General features: G+C 39.5%; 1 protein-coding gene across 4 annotated transcripts in view; it reads left to right on the forward strand.

The window, feature by feature from the left end:
• PRDM5 (PR/SET domain 5) overlaps positions 1-20,955 on the forward strand; it is a 249,711-nt gene that overhangs the window by 116,641 nt on the left and 112,115 nt on the right. For all 4 annotated transcript variants that reach the window (XM_043870964.1, XM_043870965.1, XM_043870966.1 and 1 more), the window contains 3 exons: positions 1,697-1,776; positions 9,427-9,511; positions 11,286-11,443. In XM_043870964.1, coding sequence (XP_043726899.1) covers positions 1,697-1,776; positions 9,427-9,511; positions 11,286-11,443 — 323 coding nt within the window. The remainder of the gene's footprint in view (positions 1-1,696; positions 1,777-9,426; positions 9,512-11,285; positions 11,444-20,955) is intronic.

Raw genomic sequence — 20,955 nt, forward strand, 5'->3', positions numbered from 1 at the left:
GTCAGTTGTTCCATGTCTGGTTCTAACTGTTGCTTCTTGACCTGCATGCAGGTTTCTCAGGAGACAGGTCAGGTGGTCTGGTATTCCCATTTCTTTCAGAGTTTTCTGGTTTGTTGTGATCCACAAAGTCAAAGGCTTCAGTGTAGTCAATGAAGCAGACTTAGATGTTTTTCTAGAATTCTTTGGCTTTTTCTATGATCCAGTGGACATTTACAATTTGATCTCTGGTTCCTCTGCCTTTTCTAAATCCAGATTGTGCATCTGGAAGTTCTTGGTTCACATACTTTTGAAGGCTCGCTTGAAGGATTTTGAGCATTACCTTGCTAGCATTTGAAATGAGTGCCTTTGTGCGGTAGTTTGAACATTCTTTGGGATTGTAATGAAAACTAACCTTTTCCAGTCACATGTCCACTGCGAAGTTTTCCAAATTTGATGACATATTGTGTGCAGCACTTTAATACATCATCTTTTATGCAAACTGGAAAAGAGGGTATATTCTTTCTCAGTGGCCCTTCATGTTTTAATAGATATGTATAAAGAATTGATGACCAAATGCATGCTATAAGATACTCATTTTGCTCAGGAGAATTTTCTCCTTTATTGGCCATATTACTTGTCAATCACCAAGAAAAATTTTCTTGGCTGTACTATTTAACATGTTAAAAATCGTGCATTATATGAAATAAGTATCTTGAATGATGACAACAATTAATATTTTACTTTTTCTGAAGGCATTCCTCTCCCATAAACACAATCTTTTAAAAAAATTATTTTGTTACCTTGCTTTCTACTGATTTTAGATTTCTTGCAAAAAAAAAGAGAGAAGGAGAGGACTGGATAGGGTTGAGGTTGTGGCGGGAATAGGCATGGATTAGTTATTGGGGGCCAAGTGATGGATGCATGGTAGTTCATTTTATTAATTTTTTATTGATTATTTGAAATCAAAAGTTGAAAAAATATCCCATGGTTATGTATATGATATTGTTATTACATTGTATTTGAAAATCCTGTTTTATTCATTCTTTTGTTTTCTATAACCACTGTGAAATTTGAAATGACCTACTATAATTATGATCACTATGAAGAAGACAAAAATTGAGCTTTGTAGGATTTGTATAATATTATGAATGTTAAGTAATGTTTTACTGTTCTTGATCTTACTTTATTCTGGTTTTTAACATTAATTTTGGTTAATTATATACTCAATGATCTTGCAAGCTTGTAGTGCTGAAAAGAATAACCTATGAATTCCATTTTTAAAAACCCAGCTGAATAAATAAAATATTCTGTTAAAATATAAAGCAAGTGGCAAAATCAGCTTATGAATGAATAAATCCAATGTTTTATGTACACATTTGATTAATTTTAATTTTTCATGGAAGTGTGCTTTACTGTTTTAATACTAAATTGGTATATGCAGAGGTGAAAAGCCCATGTTGTATATGTAGAAAGTAGTATTCCAAGCTAAATAATACTCAGATTTTTTTAAAGAAAAGTTTAAAAACATAGCCTATTGTTTATCTGAATTTAATGGATATATTTACAAAACTGACAATTTTGGAGTTACAAGTGAAGAAGATGAAATACCCTTTTAGAAATTATATATCACCCAGAAACACTTATCTAATGCTCCTCTTAATAGTTTCATGTAAATCATGGTGGTATTTTATTTTATTTCATTTGTGTTTTTCTTTAGGGGATCCTAAGAAAAAACTCATATGTACAGTGTGCAATAAAAAGTGTTCTTCAGCCTCAAGCCTACAGGAACATAGGAAGGTCAGTAAAATAAAGGCTAATGTTCATCATAGTTAAGATTTTTAGTCATAGTGTCTGCAAGGAAAAATATTAATTGCTTTGTATATTGTGAAGACAGAGCTTTGTCATTAATTTTATACTAATATACTCTAAGGGGCTTCCCTGGTAGCTTAGCTGGTAAAGAATCTGCCTGCAGTGCAGACCTCGGTTCGATTCCTGGGTCAGGAAGTTCTCCTGGAGGAGGGCATGGCAATCCACTCCAGTATTCTCGCCTGGAGCATCCCATGGACAGAGGAGCCTGGTGGGCTCCAGTCCATGGGGTCACAGAGTTGGACACGACTGAATGCCTGGGCACACCCTGTATGCTAAAGAGCAAGACTGATACACAGAAGAGCCAGCTCTTGCCAAAGAATATTGTGAGCTGTTTGCTGTTATTCAGAATAAGTAGAAACATTACTCCAATGCAGTATAGTGTCTGAGTCCTTCATTACGACACCTCATCCTGGTTTCATGCTTCACCAGTTGCTATTTGCTCAGGAAATATTATATATTTGAGGAAACCACAATATTTTTGTGTATTTATAATATACTCTACAGTGATGTTTAGCCTGAAATATATGTGTATTATATTTAAGCCTGGCAAAACAAAGACAAGAGCTCTGTTATTTTGAAGAGCTTAAAGTAATGCAGAAAAATGTCAGAGTGTTGTCAGCGGAAACAGATGATTATGCAGTTGACCCTCGCACAGCACAGGTCTGAGCCGTGCTGGCCCACTGGCGGCATTTTTCAGTTACACATACTCCAGTGCTGTAGTCAGGGCTTGGCTGAGTTTGCAGATGCGGAGGGCCCACTATAAAGTTACACAGTGTCCCCACTGAAAGGGGAGGTGAGGAGGCGTGCGAGTGGGGTGCAGTGGGTCTAACCCCCAGGGCCCTCTGTTGTTCAGTGGTCAGCTGCATTAGGAGAAAAGAAGTTTAATACATTTTGTAATAAACATAACCCAGTTTACTAAGTTACTATTTTAATATGAAAGTTAACCTGACAGCTATTAACCCTAACAGCGTTAGCACTTGTTAATCAAATTTATGACAGAATAGAGTTAAAATAGCATTTAGAGTTTTGTTCATATAATGGGAGAGTCCAAAAATTTATTTTATATATTACTATAACAAAGATATAAATGATTATTTCCTGATTTCACATATGATTTTTTCAGAATATCTATGAGCATGTGATACTGTCTTTTAATCATTTAATACTAAAGAAGAGGAGATGGTACCAGTGGAAGTGATATTTTACATTATAGTTTATAAATTGAATTTTGTCTCTTTGTTTATATATGGATATATTCCAAAATAACTTGACAGATCTTAAAATTCATATGATATTCAGTGCAATATCTTCAACTCTTTAGGCTGTGGATTTAACCTGTAACACATAAGGTAGTTAAATTATTAAGATGTCTAGGGTTATATCCTGCATGTTCAGTGATTTTGATCTTCAGGGAGAAACGATGGAATGAGCAGTGGGCAGAGTGAGGACTGAGGATGTCGCATTCCGTCACTGACCCTCCGTGTAGCCTTGGGCCTCTGGTTAAGTGTGACATGGAACTGATCGGTGTTTTCCAGTTTCCTAAGTGCCACGAAACTACTTTGTTTATTCAGTTTCCAAGTGGTTATCTTATCAGGTTGTTTAAAAACAGAGAGTACTTGAGGAATTGACATGTAATTCTTTTTGAGGGCCATGCTCGTCTTCTCTATCATTCCAAATTTAGCGTAAGTGCTACTGAAGGAAGCCCTGAAGCTACTTTCTTAAAGTTCAGTGCAGAAGCCAATGCAGATGCTGCTGCTTCTACGTCTCTCTTTCTCCCCATCACCCTTAAAGCTTCTGAAGCAGAACCTAGTCCGAGACCAGAAGTGTAAAATCCAGCTGAATAGACAGTTTCTGAATGTCCTCATGGTTCTAGAATTCTTTGTTTTCTTTCTCTGATTTTAGAAAGTTGAAAAGGAAGATATCTTACCAAATTTAAGATTTTGCCAAGTAGAATATTTCAACAAAGTTGGTTGTGGGACATAATTCTGAAAAATGTCCTCTTCTCCATTTATATTCTTCATAATACAAAGAAGATGTCCCCGGGGAATATCTCTATAGACAGATTTAAATCCCACCTGGTGGTGGAATACAGTCTCCAAGTTGTCTCTGCAGAATGTTAGTAACTTGGTAGCTCAGTGTAGCTCTTTGTCCATCACAGCATTGCTCCTTTGACTTATTCTGAATCCACAGGCAGCTTCTGCAGACTCCATTTTTGAGTCTATTCTTATCGTTGTTGCTCTTTAGTCGCTAAGTTGTGTCCTACTTTTGCAACCCCATGTACTGTAGCCCACCAGCCTCCTCTGTCCTGGCATTTCCGAGGCAAGAATACTGAAGTGGATTGCCATTTCCTTCTCCAGGGTATCTTTCCAACTCGGGGGTCAAATCCTCATCCCTTGCATCTTTTGCATTGGCAGGCGGACTCTCCTCTGAGCCAACAGGGAAGCCCCGTTTTTATAGCTGGGTGTGTCTAATATCTAATAGAGTTTGGTGCTGGTATTTCACCTTAACAGCAGACGGTGATCTATGCATATGCCACATTTACATTATAGTCTAGACTCAGCATTCAAAAAACTAAGGTCATGGCATCCAGTCCTATTACTTCATGGCAAATAGATAGGAAAAAAGTGGAAACAGTGATAGATTTTATATTCTTGGGCTCCAAAATCACTGAAGATGGTGACTGCAGCCACGAAATTAAAAGATGCTTGCTCCTTGGAAGAAAAGCTATGACAAACCTGAGTTCAGTCAATCACTCATGTATGACTCTTTGCAACCCCATGGACTGCAGCACGCTAGGCTTCCCTGTCCATCACCAAATTTGCTCAAACTCATGTCCATTGAGTCGGTGATGCCATCCCACAATCTCATCCTTTGTTGTCCGCTTCTCCTCCTGCCTTCAGTCTTTCCCAGCATCAGAGTCTTTTCAAAAGAGTCAACACTTCCCACCAGGTGGCCAAAGTATTGTAGTTTCAGCTTCAGCATCAGTTCTTCCAATGAATATTCAAGACTGATTTCATTTAGGATTGACTGGTTGGATCTCCTTGCAGACCTAGAGACCCTCGAGAGTCCTCTCCAACTCCAGAGTTCAAAAGCATCAATTCTTCGGTGCTCAGCTTTCTTTGTAGTCCAACTCTCACAAGTCATCAATACATGACTACTGGAAAAACCATAGCATTGACCAGACGGACCTTTGTCAGCAAAGTAATGTCTCTGCTTTTTAATATGCTGTCTAGATTGGTTGTAACATTTCTTCCAAGGAGCAAGTGTGTTTTAATTTCATGGCTGCTGTCACTATCTGCAGTGATTTTGGAGCTCCAGAAAATAAAGTCTGTCACTGTTTCCCCATCTATTTGCCATGAAGTGATGGGACCAGATGCCATGATCTTAGTTTTCTGAATGTTGAGTTTTAAGCCTGGTTTTTCACTTTCCTCTTTCACTTTCATCAAGAGGCTTTTTAGTTCTTCTTCACTTTCTGCCATAAGGGTGGTGTCATCTGCATATCTGAGGTTTTTGATATTTCTCCCAGCAATCTTGATTACAGCTTGTGCTTCATCCAGCCCAGCGTTTCTCATGATGTTCTCTGCATGTAAGTTAAACAAACAGGGTGACAATATACAGCCTTGACATACTGCTTTCCTATTTGGAACCAGTCTGTTGTTCCATGTCCAGTTCTGACTGTTGCTTCCTGACCTGCATACACGTTTCTCAGGAGGCAGGTAAGGTGGTCTGGCATTCCCATCTCTTTAAGAATTTTCCACAGTTTGTCGTGATCCACACAGTCAAAGGCTTTGGCATAGTCAATAAAACAGTAGTAGATGTTTTTCTGGAACTCTCTTGCTTTTTTGGTGATCCAGTGAATGTGGGCAATTTGATCTCTGGTTCCTCTGCCTTTTCTAAATCCAGCTTGAACATCTGAAAGTTCATGGTTCACGTATTGATGAAGCCTGGCTAGGAGAATTTTGAGCATTGCTGTCCTAGGTGTGAGATAAGTGCAATTGTGCGGTAGTTTGAGCATTCTTTGGCATTGCCTTTCTTTGGGATTGGAATGAAAACTGACCTTTTCCAGTCCTGTGACCAGTGCTGAGTTGTGCAAATTTGCTGGCATATTGAGTGCAGCACTTTCACAGCATCATCTTTTAGGATTTGAAATAGCTCAACTGGAATTCTATCACCTCCACTAGCTTTGTTCGTAGTGATGCTTCCTAAGGCCTACTTGAGTTCACATTCCAGGATGTCTGGCTCTAGGTGAGTGATCATACCATTGTGATTATCTGGGTTGTGAAGATCTCTTTTGTACAGTTCTTCTGTGTATTCTTGCCACTTCTTCATATCTTCTGCTTTTAAGTCCATACCATTTCCATTTCTGTCCTTTATTGTGCCCATCTTTGCATGAAATGTTCTTTGGTATCTCTAATTTTCCTGTAGAGATCTCTAGTCTTTCCCAGTCTGTTATTTTCCTGTATTTCTTTGCATTGATCACTGAGGAAGGCTTTCTTATCTCTCCTTGCTGTTCTTTGGAACTCTGTATTCAAATGGGTACATCTTTCCTTTTCTCCTTTGCCTTTCTCTTCTCTTCTTTTCTCAGCTATTTGTAAGGCCTCTTCAGACAGCCATTTTTGCCGTTTTGCATTTCTTTTTCTTGGGGATGGTCTTGATCACTGCCTCCTGTACAGGGTCATGAACCTCTGTCCATGGTTCATCAGGCACTCTGTCTATCACATGTAATCCCTTGAATCTATTTGTCATTTCCCCTGTATAATCATAAGGGATTTGATTTAGGTCACCTGAATGGTCTAAGGGTTTTCCCTACTTTCTTCGATTTAAGTCTGAATTTGGCAATAAGGAGTTTTTGATCTGAGCCACAGTCAGCTCCCAGTCTTGTTTTTGCTGACTGTATAGAGCTTCTCGGCTATATGCAGCTTCTTCGGCTGCAAAGAATATAACCAGTCTGATTTCAGCAAACATAGCATATTAAAATAGGGGAGACATCACTTTGCTGACAAAGGTCCTTAAAGTAATATCTATGGTTTTACCAGTAGTCTTGTACAAATGAGAGTGTTGGACAGTAAAGAACGGTGAGCATTGAAGAATTGATGTTTTCAAACTGTGGTACTGGAGAAGAGTCTTGAGAGTCCCTTGGAGTGCAAGGAGATCAGACCTGTCAGTCATGGAAGAAATCAACCTTGACTATTGGAAGAACTGACTTTGTGTCTGAAACTCTAATACTTTCTCCACCTGACGCCAAGAGCTGACTCACTGGAAAAGACCTGGATACTGGGTAGATTGAGGGCAGAAGGAGAAGAGGGTGACAGAGGAGGAGATGGTTGGATGGCAAAAGTGACTCAATGGACATGAGTTTCAGCAAACTCCGGGAGATAGTGAAGGATAGGGAGGCCTGGCATGCTACAGTTCATGGGGTCATGAAAAGCTGGACACGACTTTGACTGAACAACAATTAGACTAATACCTTGTATTACTATGTGCTGTCCTGTATTACAATAAGATATAGTATGATCCTTCTTGGAACTTACTTAATTTGGGACATCAGATTATGAGTTATTATTCTCCATATCAATTTAGTAAGCTGTAAACATTTTATAAAATGCTTTACTTAGCATTAGGCATAATTAATATCATTGTCACTTTAAATCTGTTCTATTAAACTTTTATAGGAGTTTTGAAAATAGCTTTGGTTGAGTTTTCCATTATGAATAAGAGAATCAACACAGAAGTGCTTTCATGTAAATACTGTATTTTATAATTTTGGAAATATCAAAGTTCAGTTCAGCCCTTAAAATTGTTTCATGTTTTGAAAGCTGTGAGTGTTAAGTAAACAAGTATATTTTGCAGTAATTAAGAACTGCCATTTTTGTATGGATAAATAATTTAAAATTTGTATATACTAATATAAATAGAATATTGAAAATTAAAATAAACTAAATATGTGTTCATTTATGTATGTCTCAGAAGGCATGTCATGATTTTGTAGCTTGTTATTATAAAAGATACATGTTACAGAGTTTAAGAATATGAATCTGTTCTTACAACCTTTAGTTAAACGTTACACTTCATATCATTGCTGTGAGGATCTTTGATGGTTGAAGATGTGCCCTTTAAAATTTCTTAGACTGACGGCTTCCCTTCTATACTGTGTGGTCCTTGACTTCTGAGTACTTGTGTACAGGCCCACACTGTTTTCGGAGGAACCATAGGACTCTGGACCCTGTACATCTCCCTTCAAGGTTAGAAGCCACCGCATATAGGCAAGGATCTAAGTCAGAGTTCAGTGGAATGATGTCATCCTGCTCCGTCTTGTTGCTTTATCTTTTCTCTGCTTTTCCCATTTCTGTTCACTGACTCGCCAAGAATCAGACCCGACAGAAGCAGAAGGCTGATGGCAGCCTCAGACCGCGGTGTGGTTGGGTATAGGATTAAGGCTCACACCGCAGACTAGGGACCTGTCAGCCTTGTGCCAGCTTCTGTTTCCCTTCCTGTGCCGTCTTCTGTGTGTCCCTGTCTTGAGTTCTGTGGTCACTTAGGTCAAGGGAGCCGTTTTCCAGTCCTCCTCTCTTTAGTCATTGCTGTACCAATTCAGGGTCTTCTCTTTTGAGTTTTACTCTGTAGTGGCCCTTAGATATTCTGCAAGGATAGCCAGAATATTCTGCAGAAGGGCCAGTGCTTGTACGGGGTTTAGTTTTGTGAGCTCTACCTTGAATGAGTTTGAAACAAAAACACGACTTCACCAAGATGATTTTTCAGTCTTCAGCAAAACAGTAGGATGCTTGTCTTCATTGGGATGATCAGCAGTTCTAATATAAGGCTGCTTGCAGCACATTGCTCTTTTTACATAGTTATGATAACAAACGAAACTTCTACTTCTATTGCCTATCCGGTTTCTCTAATGTAGTATTTGGGAGAGAAAGAGCCGAACTTGCTTGTAACCTTTATTTAGCTGGTTGATTGCTATTAAGTTATGCCCCTTATATATATATTTTTTGATGAAACTCATAAAAACTAATAAAACTTGAAGATTTTTAGCCTTCTGTCCTGCGGGAGTATTGTTGTGAGCTACACTCAAGTTTTCAGAATCATATCTTTGTCTTTCATGGTAATTAATATTTAGATCTTTACTGCATATGTTTAAGTTTTAAGTAGTGTTGACTACTGGAAAGGGAATATTTTTAGTGGCAAGTTTTTCCATTCCATTTCCATATCCATTCCAAATATGCCAAATTTTGGCATATTTCCAAGTCTAAATTTGTGTATAACAGAGATTTAATATATATTAGGTATAATTTTTGCAGAGTATAAACTTTTTATGTACTTCAGAAATAGGTCATCTGTTTTACATATTTAAGTACCATACAGTTTTACATTTTTTAATGATCATGTTCTACTAGGTAACTTATGTTCATTGCATTTTCAGTTTCTTATGTAGGGTAATATGAACAAATCAGGGCTGAATTATAACGCATAGTTTAGATATTGTAATGGCAACTGTCCACATGTTTATACTTGAGTGCTATAAAATTTTGTGGCTCAACCAGTTGAGTTAACTGTTAATTTAACCTTTTTCAGATTCATGAGATATTTGATTGTCAAGAATGTATGAAGAAATTCATTTCAGCAAATCAGCTAAAGCGTCATATGATCACCCATTCAGGTAAAACACATATTTTCCCATTTTTATTGAAATCAGTACAAAAGCTTCACCTTGTCATTTTTAGGAGCTCTGAGAGGGGGATAATCAGGAGACCTGGCTATTAGTTCTGGCTTGGCCACTGACTTACCATGTGATTCTGAACAAGTTACTTAACTTCTCTAGACCTTAGTTTATTTCTGAAGCAAATGTGGTTGGACTAAATGAAATGAAAAATCTTCAGATTTATCATTTAATTTGTTATGTACTCCTGCGACTGAAGCTGAAGCTCCAATACTTTGCCCACCTAATGCAAAGAGCTGACTCACTGGAAAAGACCCTGATTCTGGGAAAGATTGAAGGCAGGAGGAGAAGGGTGCAACAGAGGATGAGATGGTTGGATGGCATCACCAACTCAATGGACATGAGTTTGAGCAAGCTCCGGGAGATGGTGAAGGACAGGGAAGCCTGGCATGCTGCAGTTCTTGGGGTCGCAGAGCGTCGGACACGACTGAGTGACTGAACAGCAGCAACAAACCCTCCTTGAGCCTTAGTCTCTGTGTTCTTCATCTCTGTAAAGGTGTCCTACCTTTCAGAATTGCTGTGAAGGTCAAATGAGGTCATCTATGTACCCTGCTAGCAGAGTGTGTGACGTTTACCAGGGATTCAATAATTAGAATCCCAACATTTCTAGATATATTCACATTGTAACTGCTGCTGCTGCTAAGTCACTTCAGTTGTGTCCGACTCTGTGCGACCCCATAGATGGCAGCCCACCAGGCTCCCCCGTCCCTGGGATTCTCCAGGCAAGAACACTGGAGTGGGTTGCCATTTCCTTCTCCATGCATGAAAGTGAAAAGTGAAAGTGAAGTCGCTCAGTCGTGTCCGACTCTTAGTGACCCCATGGACTGCAGCCCACCAGGCTTCTCTGTCCATGGGATTCTCCAAGCAAGAGTACTGGAGTGGGGTGCCATTGCCTTCTCCTACGTTGTAACTAAGGTACTAATAGATGTTAATGAGAAATTTACAAATGCATTTTGAGAATCTTAAGTTTTCAAAGTTGTAATTTCATTTTAAGCAGCTTTGAATGATAGGTCTGTTATACTGACTAAAAACATCCAGCTCTGAAAGTAACTTTTGCTTAATGAAGTCTCTGAAGTTTAGAATATCTGTACTTTGAGGCCACTGAAGTCAGGAGGTTTTTGAATGGCCACTTTATCTGGAGACAGACACATATTTTTGGCAAATGAAAATAGAAGATCAAAGACCAGTGGCCTTCAGATACGCTTTGCTTGAAAAATCTGGTTGTCAACATTACATGGATTTGTATACTCATGGATTTTGCACAACAACCTACGTGTGTAATTCCTGCTGAGGTTGGAAGCTTGGCCTCACGGGCCCCTTGGCTGTGCAAGAGGCAGGTCTGTCCTTTACTTCCATGTCTGTCAGACCACTCACCCTTCATGTTCGGAGTTGTAACCCTGACTTCGCTCATACCAGTCAGCAGGGTTTTCATCTGGAAGTAGAATTTCTTCCTTGAATTAAAACGTCATCTTCATATCTAAGCTACTTTATACATTTAGTTGGCAGAGTATGTCAGTAAAAGAGCAGGCTCATGTTCTGTGAGTTTTGAGTTGGCTCACATATCTAACGGATTGGGTAATAGACTTTTTTCCAGTTGTTTGAATGATATTTTTGTTGACTTGTCCATAAGAATTAATAATGCAAGGAAGGCTGTTTCCCTTTTTATCCTTTACCTGTATAGATGTGAGATTGTTTCCACTCATTTTTTTAACAGAAAAACGACCCTATAATTGTGAGATTTGTAATAAATCTTTCAAGAGGCTTGACCAAGTGGGTGCCCACAAAGTGATACACAGTGAAGATAAACCTTACAAGTGCAAGCTCTGTGGAAAGGGGTTTGCTCACAGAAATGTTTACAAGAATCACAAGAAGGTAAAAGCCTGTTAATACTGTTATAAATGTATTTGCTGATTGGTCGATAAAATTGTCAGTTGTTTATCTTTTAAAGAAGTTTTTGGATATCTGAGGCATATCTGAGGCTGTACATATGAAATAAATAATTGGAGAATATTTTGCTTCTGCTTTCTGACCACTCAGGCCATCACCACTGTGGTTTTGTATCTGTCTAATTCTCTTCTGAAACTATTCTAACAAGCAAAGTGTTATCCAGTGTTTTCCAGCATTGTAATAATTGCAAAATCTTCTCTTCCTTCTTTCTTTAAAGTTTGACACTCTTGTTCATATTACCATTTGGAAACCCTCTTTGTCTGTGGCGCCATTTTAGCAACTTTGCTAGGTTTTCTGCCAATTTCTCTGAACCCGTCTTTGGTCTCTGAGTTCCCAAGGGATTATCCTGGATGCTTTGGCTATAGGCTTATTCTGTGTCCTCTATGTCAACTACATCTGTTAATTATGATGTAAACTCTGTACTTATGAATTCCAGATGATTTATTTTGTTAATCTCAAGCTTTAGACTCACACTTATCACTACTTGTTTGATATATAACTGGGCATCTTTTTGACCTAATGAATTTAGCATGCTCTGGATAATGGTTTCCCTGGTGGCTCAGTGGTAAAGAATCTGCCTGCAGTGCAGGAGACCTGGGTTCAATCCCTGGGTCGGGAAGATCCCCTGGAGAAGGAAATGGCAACCCACTCCAGTATTCTTGCCTGGAGAGTTCCATGGAAAGAGGAGCCTGGCGGGCTGTATTCCATAGGGTCGCAAAGAATTGGACATGACTGAGTGACTAACACACATGGGTAGCTTCACTTTTGCAAGTGTCTGTTAATTTCTGTTAATGACAAAAGCATGTATTTATCTCTATCTCTTTCTTTAATTTTAACCCCGTTTTAGAATTAGTAGCTAATTCTTAAAGATTCTGCCCTCTCCATTGTCTTACCATCTTCATAATCATTGCTTTACCATTTAGACATCCTGGTCCTGTCTCATTTTCATCACTTTAATAGCCATTTCATTCAGCTTCTTGTTATTTAATCACTTCCTTCTTACTCAGAGAACGAGATGAATCGTCCCAGATCACAGCTCTATCACTCTGTACTCTTAATATTATAAGTAGATTTCCAGCACTATGTATAGTCTGTCTTGTTTCCCTATCACTCGGGGTTCTCTGCACCATGATCCCAGCTTCCTTTTCCAGCTTTTTGTTCTCCTGTTTTCTGCACAAGCCATATCAACACAGCATGACCTCTCTAGCTTCGCAGCGTGATCTCCTAGCTTCCCCATTCCCTCCTTTGTAGTAAAACTCTCAAGTTATAATCTCTTATTTCCTCTATTGATTTTTGTTTGCATTTCCTACACTTTACCATTACTCAAGTTCTTGTTTCAGAATGTTAGTTTTATCTAATCTATTTTCTGTAGATAGTAAATAATGTTTGAATCGAACTCAGGAAATCTGTGCAAAGATAGTCAACATCTTAGAAATGTGTGTTTAAATTTGTGATGTGATAAACACTTGTTTATTAATTTTGGTTGACATATTTCATGATGGTATTAAGCAACAGACATACATGTTTTCGAAGAACTTCTTTTTATTTGCAATATTCCATTGTAATTATAGTTATTTTAGTATTTATTGGGACTTTCCAAGCATATAATTTTATCTGTTTTGAAATCATTTAAGAAGTTACAATATCAATTTCGGCTTCAGTCTAAAAAGAAAAAAGGCAAATTAATGAAAGAATAAATAGGGTTGATTGATGGTGTACCAAATCATCTCTGCCTACTTTCTTGCTGACTGCCCTCATGTTTAACTCAAGTGTTGTGTGTTCAGAGGCAGGACCACATTGAGTACTGCTGCTTTGGAATTACATGCCTATTAGAAACTATCTGGCTAGTTTTCTGCTCAGTCTCTGAACCTTCTTGTTCCTTTCTTTGATGAATCTGATCTCCCCACATGGACAAGTTCTTCACAGTTCGGCTTGTATTGTCTGCCGTATGGGAATTTGGCACAGCATCTTTGTACCATCTCTCATACTTTTAGCCATAAATCATATGAAAGTAGTCATGATGTCTTGGGAAGGATAGAAACAGTGATGCCTGTAATTTCCAAAGTGAAAAGCACATTCAGTCCTTCTGCTGTGGACAGTGGGCTTCTCACTGTGTTAGGATCCTAGCGTGTATTTGGCATGTGGACAGTGAGCTTCTCACTGTGTTAGGATACTAGCGTGTACTTGGTATGTGGACAGTGAGCTTCTCACTGTGTTACGATCCTAGCGTGTATTCGGTATGTGGACAGTGTGCTTCTCACTATGTTAGGATCCTAGCATGTATGTGGTATGTGGACAGTGGTGTTTCTCACTGTGTTGTGACCCTAGCGTGTATTCGGTATGTGAACAATGTGCTTCTCACTGTGTTAGGATCCTAGCATGTATGTGGTATGTGGACAGTGGTGTTTCTCACTGTGTTGTGACCGTAGCATGTATTTGGTATGTGGACAGCGTGCTTCTCACTGTGTTACCATCCTTGCATGTACTGGTATGTGGACAATGTGCTTCTCACTGTGTTAGGATCCTAGCATGTATTTGGTATGTGGACAGTGAGCTTCTCACTGTGTTACCATCCTAGCATGTACTGGTATGTGGACAATGTGCTTCTCAATGTGTTAGGATCCTAGCGTGTATTTGGTGTGTGGACAGTGAGCTTCTCACTGTGTCAACGATCCTAGCATGTACTGGTATGTGGACAATGTGCTTCTCACTGTGTTAGGATCCTAGCATGTATTTGGTATGTGGACAGTGAGCTTCTCACTGTGTTAATGATCCTAGCATGTATTTGGTATGTGGACAGTGCGCTTCTCACTGTGTTAGGATCCTAGCGTGTATTCGGTATGTGGACAGCATGCTTCTCACTGTGTTACCATCCTAGCATGTACTGGTATGTGGACAATGTGCTTCTCACTGTGTTAGGATCCTAGCTTGTATGTGGTATGTGGACAGTGGTGTTTCTCACCGTGTTGTGACCCTAGCGTGTATTCAGTATGTGGACAATGCGCTTCTCACTGTGTTAGGATCCTAGCATGTATATGGTATGTGGACAGCGTGCTTCTCACTGTGTTATAATCCTAGGGTGTATTTGGTATGTGGACAGTTGTGTTTCTCACTGTGTTGTGACCCTAGCGTGTATTTGGTATGTGGACAATGCGCTTCTCACTGTGTTACTATCCTAGCATGTATTTGGTATGTGAACAGCGTGCTTCTCACTGTGTTACTATCCTAGCATGTATTTGGTATGTGGACAATGCGCTTCTCACTGTGTTACAATCCTAGCATGTATTTGGTATGTGGACAGTTGTGTTTCTCACTGTGTTGTGACCCTAGGATGTATTTGGTATGTGGACAGTTGTGCTTCTCACCATGTTGTGACCCTAGTGTGTATTTGGTATGGTTACATGAAAATGTCTAAAATAGTTATCAAAAGTTATGGTGAAAGAAGCAAATCAACTTTTTCTTCCATCATTATTCACTAATGGTCAGTTACAAAAATAAAAAGTAAAAATATGCAAGGAAAGCAGGAAAAAAGTCATTAAAAGACCAATCTTCATGATGTAACATGACCAAAGTTGGTTATTTTAAATGAATTATTCTTTGGGGTTTTGATTATGTAACTTGTGCATTTTTATTATAGCGATTTGATTTATTTGGGGTCGATTCTTTTACATATAGATTTGCATGAAAAGGGAATATTTCAATATGATTATGACAATATGGCATGCAGTTTCGAAGGAGTGATTTTTTTTAAGGGGCGATGAGTGATTGGGAATGTTGGGCATTGAGAGACTGCTTTTTCTGTTTTAAGATAGGTTTTATTTTTATTTTGTATCAGACTAGCAGTCAGCTTTTAAAAGATACGCATTTGTTTGTTTCTGGCTGCATCTTGTCTTAGTTGCGGCAGGTGGAATCTTTTGTTCTCGTGTACTGGTTTCTCTCTAGTTGTGGCAAGGGTTTAATTGCCCTGTGTCTTAGTTTTGCAACCAGGCATTGAGCTCATGTCCTTGCATTGGAAGGCAGGCTCTTCACCACTAGACCATCAGGGAAGTTCTGAAGGAGTGATTTCTGTTTCTAAGTCTTAGTTACTTGTTCCATCATCTTGTTGGACTTCCCTGGTGGCTCAGATGGCAAAGAATCTGCCCATAATGCAGGAGAGCTGGGTTTGGTCCCTGGATCAGGAAGATTCCCTGGAAAAGGGCATCACCATGCACTCCAGTATCCTTTCCTGGAGAATCCCAAGGACAGAGGAGCCTGGCAGGCTACAAGTCCATAGAGTCGCAAAGAGACGGGCACATTATCTTGCCAGTTATACAAGCTCAGTAGGTCAGAATTAGATTTTCTTTCCCCTAATCCTCTGTGACAATCACTTAACCTTATTACAAGGTTAAATGAATTTTTTTGGGTCTACCTAAAATTAAGATTGTTTATCTGGACCCAACTATATTCTGTAACTCTTTACATCACAATTGGACAGACGTCTCAGAACCGCAGGAAACAGAAACTAGTTATCCTTCAGCCTCTGTTTGTTCCCTGCCACAGTTAATGCAGAGACAAGCTGAGATCCGTGTGCGGTGCTCCCCGCCTGTGGCGGGCGGCGTGTCTAGGTGGCTGCACCGTCTTGGCCCTGGAGCTCGCACCACTTGCTTGGTGATGGGAATGAGTACAGAGAGGCTTTGTCCTGATTAAGTTCATAAACGAGCTCTCTGGCAGGCAGAGCTGCGTCTATTCAGATAAAAGATCTTTGTTCCTGACACTTTACATAAGCTTCCAGGGATGAACACTAGAGGCCTGCGAAGGATTCTGGTCACAAATCTCTCTGAAAATAATTCCATTGGGCATCTTATATTAACATCTCATCCTGTGATTTCCCAGTTATGGGCTGTGACTACTTTGTGGGTCTTGAAATAATTTACTGGGTCATCAATAGCCATTAAAAAAATAGAATAGAAAATACAAGAATAAGGGTCATTTAATGAGGTAATACACAAGTGTGTGAGTAGCTGTATATATATATATATATTTTTTTTTGATATAAAAATTATATTTTTGGTCATAATCAAATAGTTTGAAAAACTCTGCAAGTGATACTTTGCTCAGGTGATATTTTATTAAACCTTGCAAAAAACGGACAAGTCTCTCCATAAAGAAATCATGGATTTGATTCTAAAACCATAATATGTAGCATAAATGTTACATAATAAAAAAATCTTTGACAGTTAAGGAAGGTGCCAAGTTGTAGGTTGAAAGACAGTTGCTCAGTTATTCCATCACAACGACTTTCTCCTTCAACTTTGCATCAAATTTCTCTTCTTCAGGTGAGCCATAGGTGAAGTAGCTGGTGGCTCACTTAAGATAGTGTGTATCCAGAATTACTGCTTTTGTGATCTGGAAAGCGTGTTCACAGTGATGAGACGCTTACACTAAGGGGCATGTAGGAACCGAATCTGAAAGAGGGAAACAACAGATGCAGATGTTTCTCTGAAGCTTGTTTAGCTAATGGCAAATTGCTTACCATATTTAAATTGTTTTTCTTAGATGGATAGTGAGATAGCATTGTGCAGTTTCCAATGTAAGCACCGTGTTTCCTATAACTAGACAGTAAACTTTGAAGACCGATGCTCGACACACAGCACCTACTGACCTCATTGTGCTTTGAATGTGGCAGACACTTTCTGAATGAAAAAACGTTTGTGAAAAGATTATCCCAAATAAGATTTAATGTTCTTAGTTATAGTAGTTGTAATATGAGAAGTGATTTCTCTAAATCTGTATTTGTAATATGTATTGCATCATTTTTGCCTTTCTGAGCACTCTGTTTCTTGACTTTATGAGCATACTAGTGATCAGTGATGCATTGAAAAATTACTGTTGTATTCCTTCCACACTGGATTTATCAGCCCAAGATATCTAAGGACTCTTCAGACCTTTCATTTGAAGATAACTGCACTGTTTAATTTTCTGAACCCTTTTCTGACTCTGAGTTAGATATTTGAAGTGTAGCTCACTTACTGCCAAATCAGTGATGAACCTTTATCCCCTGAGGAGCGTTTATAGAGGAACCTCCCTCCCAACTTGATTCTACTTCCTCCACTCCCCCAACCCCCAGATATTAACTAAAGAACCATCAGCTAAAGACTGTGCCTTGGTGCTTGCCAGAACAAAAGCGTCGCTTGTTGCTCTTCAGAGCTTTCTTCCCCCTGGCTCCTGTAGGCACAGGGCCTTGCCTCCCAGACCTCTAGCCTCTGATTCTTGCCTGTGCCTGAAAGCTTCAGGCCACCTCCTCACCTCCAGAGCTCACCCCGTGTGGAATATCGCCTTTGCTCTCTGCTCTTTACCATTCTAGCCAGTCCAGGGTTTTGAGTTCACCTCACTTGACCCGCTTGATTCAGTGCACACCAGTAGCCTTCTTAAAACCACAAAAGGAAATGTTGTTCTTTTTTAAAAATTACTTTTGTTTTGTTTTGCTTATTTTTATTTGTAGCAGACATTGTATGAAAATAAACCCCAGAGGGCATGCATGAACACACCATGGTCAGGCACACAGTTCAGGTGAGGTCCCTGCCCCCGCCTTTCAGTGAGGGCCTGGAAGGGACGGAGGAGGCTCGACTGACGGCCCGGCTTTCCCCAAGCGTGGTGAAGACTGTGCGCATGTACAATCTATTTGTTCATTATTACGCATCTGCTTCTGTATTTGAAGACCGGTGATCCTAATACCTGTAGATTTTCTAGTCTTGAGTAAAATTCAGTGTTTATCCTCAGCATAATGCCTTTGACATGCTTTAAGTCACTGGATTGGAGTAGGGCATATAAGAAATAGGAAGGTGTAAGTTAGACCTTACACCTCAGTGGTTAGGTGACTGAGTTGGGAAGGCGAGGAAGAAACTGGGAAAGGTGACCACTGAAATGGGAAAGAGAATAGGAGAAGAGAGCCTGGAGTGTGAGGTCGGATGGGAAGTTTTCAAATGCAGTAACTACAGAGCACCTCCTTCACCATAGTGAATTGCCAGGGACTTCCACTCTGGGCACTGGTGTTTCTGTGTAAGAGGTTGTTCTTTTGGGTGGAGCTTGGAAAAAACAAACTGGAAAATTCTTAGAGATTACCAGACCACCTTCCTGCCTTTTTAGAAATCTGTGTGCAGGTCAAGAAGCAACAGCTAAACTGGACATGGAACAACAGACTGGTTCCAAATAGGAAAAAGAATACGTCAAGGCTGTATATTGTCACCCTGCTTATTTAACTTATATGCAGAGTACATCATGTGAAATGCTGGGCTGGATGAAGCACAAACTGGAATCAAGATTGCCAGGAGAACTATCAGTAACCTCAGATAGGCAGATGACACCACCCTATGGGAGAAAGTGAAGAACTAAAGAGCCTCTTGTTGAAAGTGAAAGAGGAGAGTGAAAAAGCTGGCTTAAAACTCAACATTCAGAAAACTAAGATCCTGGTATCTGGTCCCATCACTTCATGGCAAATAGATGGGGCAACAGTGGAAACAGTGGCAGACTTTATTTTTGGGGGTTCCAAAATCACTGCAGACGGTGACTACAGCCATGAGATTAAAAGGCGCTTGCTCCTGGGAAGAAAAGCTATGACCAACCCAGACAGCATATTAAAAAGCAGAGACATCACTTTGCCAACAAAGGTCTGTCTAGTCAAGGCTATGGTTTTTCCAGTGGTCATGTATGGATGTGAGAGTTGGACTGTGAAGAAAGCTGAGTGCCGAAGAATTGATGGTTTTGAACTGTGGTGTTGGAGAAGACTCTTGAGAGTCCCTTGGACTGCAAGGAGATCTAGTCAGTCCATCCTAAAGGAAATTAGTCCTGAATATTCATTGGAAGGACTGATGCTGAAGCTGAAACTCCAGTACTTTGGCCACCTGATGCAAAGAACTGACTCACTGGAAAAGATCCTGATGTTGGGAAAGATTGAAGCTGGGAGGAGAAGGGGACGGGACGACAGAGGATGAGATGGTAGGATGGCATCACCAACTCGATGTACATAAGTTTGAGTAAACTCCGGGAGTTGGTGATGGACAGGGAGGCCTGATGTGATGCGATTCATGGGGTTGCAAAGAGTCAGACACAACTGAGCGACTGAACTGAACTGGAAAAATCACTGCTGCCCATCTGGGAGAAAAGTGTATTTTAATGTAAATGGTTTTATGACACAGGTATCATTCAAGAGCTTATTCTTTGCCTTAACATTAGACTTGGCGAGTGTTTCAGGTAGATTCATGTAAAGCTATTCATTTTTTATGACCATCACTATTTGATACTTCAGTGAACATCCTTTTACGTAAAATGTGGTAACTTTGCCGAGAGTATTTATGCAGGTAGATCTTAGGTATGGAATGTATAGGTCACATACCAAGTTTACTTTAAAGTTTGATCACTCCTGCCCAGCTGTCTTCTGAAAGAGCTCTATTTTCACTTAGCAGTGAAAGTGATGAAAGTGCGCTTTATCTGTGCCATCACAGCGTCTATTTTATCAGCCTTTTTTTTCAGTCTGAAAATTGACAAGTGATATTTCATCTCATTTTAGCAATAGCAGGTGTAATTCTTTTCTTTTTATGTTTGTTTTCCATTTCTTTTGAGAAATGCTTATAGGTACTCTTTGTCCTTTTTCTACTGGCCTATTTGGTTGTTTTTCATTGATTTCTAGGAGCCCTATAAAGATAAATACTAGTACTTTGCTGCTTTTGTTTGTAATATTTTCCCCCATCTATCAACTTGCATCTTTTGAATAAAGAAGTTTTACTTTTTAACATTCAGGTATGACATGGATTGTGAGTTTTATGACTTCTGAGTATAGCTCCTGGATTTTATGTTTTATTTAGAAAACTTTCCTCTTCCAAGATGATGCAAATATTCACTAATGTGTTTAAAAGTTTTATTTCTTTTTTAATTGGTATTTTAATCCGTCAATACCTTAATTTTAGGTATGGTGATTGAAATATTGCTTCATAACCGAGCTATCATGATGAATGCCTCTCATACAAGTAAATCTATTTTTGCAGTCCAGTCTGACCCATTTACAGAGGAGCCTGGTGGGCTGCCATCTATGGGGTTGCACAGAGTGGGACACCATGGAAGCTGCCTAGCAGCGGCAGCAGCCGCCCCATTTGGTCTGCATCCCCTGCAGTATCAGAGTGCTTCAGCAGTCGCCGTTTATAATGTGCTTTAATATCTTCTGAACAAACGCTGCTTTGTCGTTTCCCTCTTTCAAAATTCTCTGACACAGTGTTTGGGAAAGTTAATGTTAATAAGCAGACATCTTGTCACCACTTCCTTTTTATCTTCCTGGAAATCAACATTGTATGTTAAAAAACAGCTCCTCATGACAAAAATTCTTCATATATACTCTTGCTTCTGTGAATGATTTGGTTCAGAAATGTTTTGTTCAGGGTAGAAAAAGCAGGAAGTAAAAAGAGGTC

Source organism: Cervus elaphus, chromosome 17 (assembly GCF_910594005.1).
Source record: "Cervus elaphus chromosome 17, mCerEla1.1, whole genome shotgun sequence".
NCBI lineage: Eukaryota > Metazoa > Chordata > Mammalia > Artiodactyla > Cervidae > Cervus > Cervus elaphus.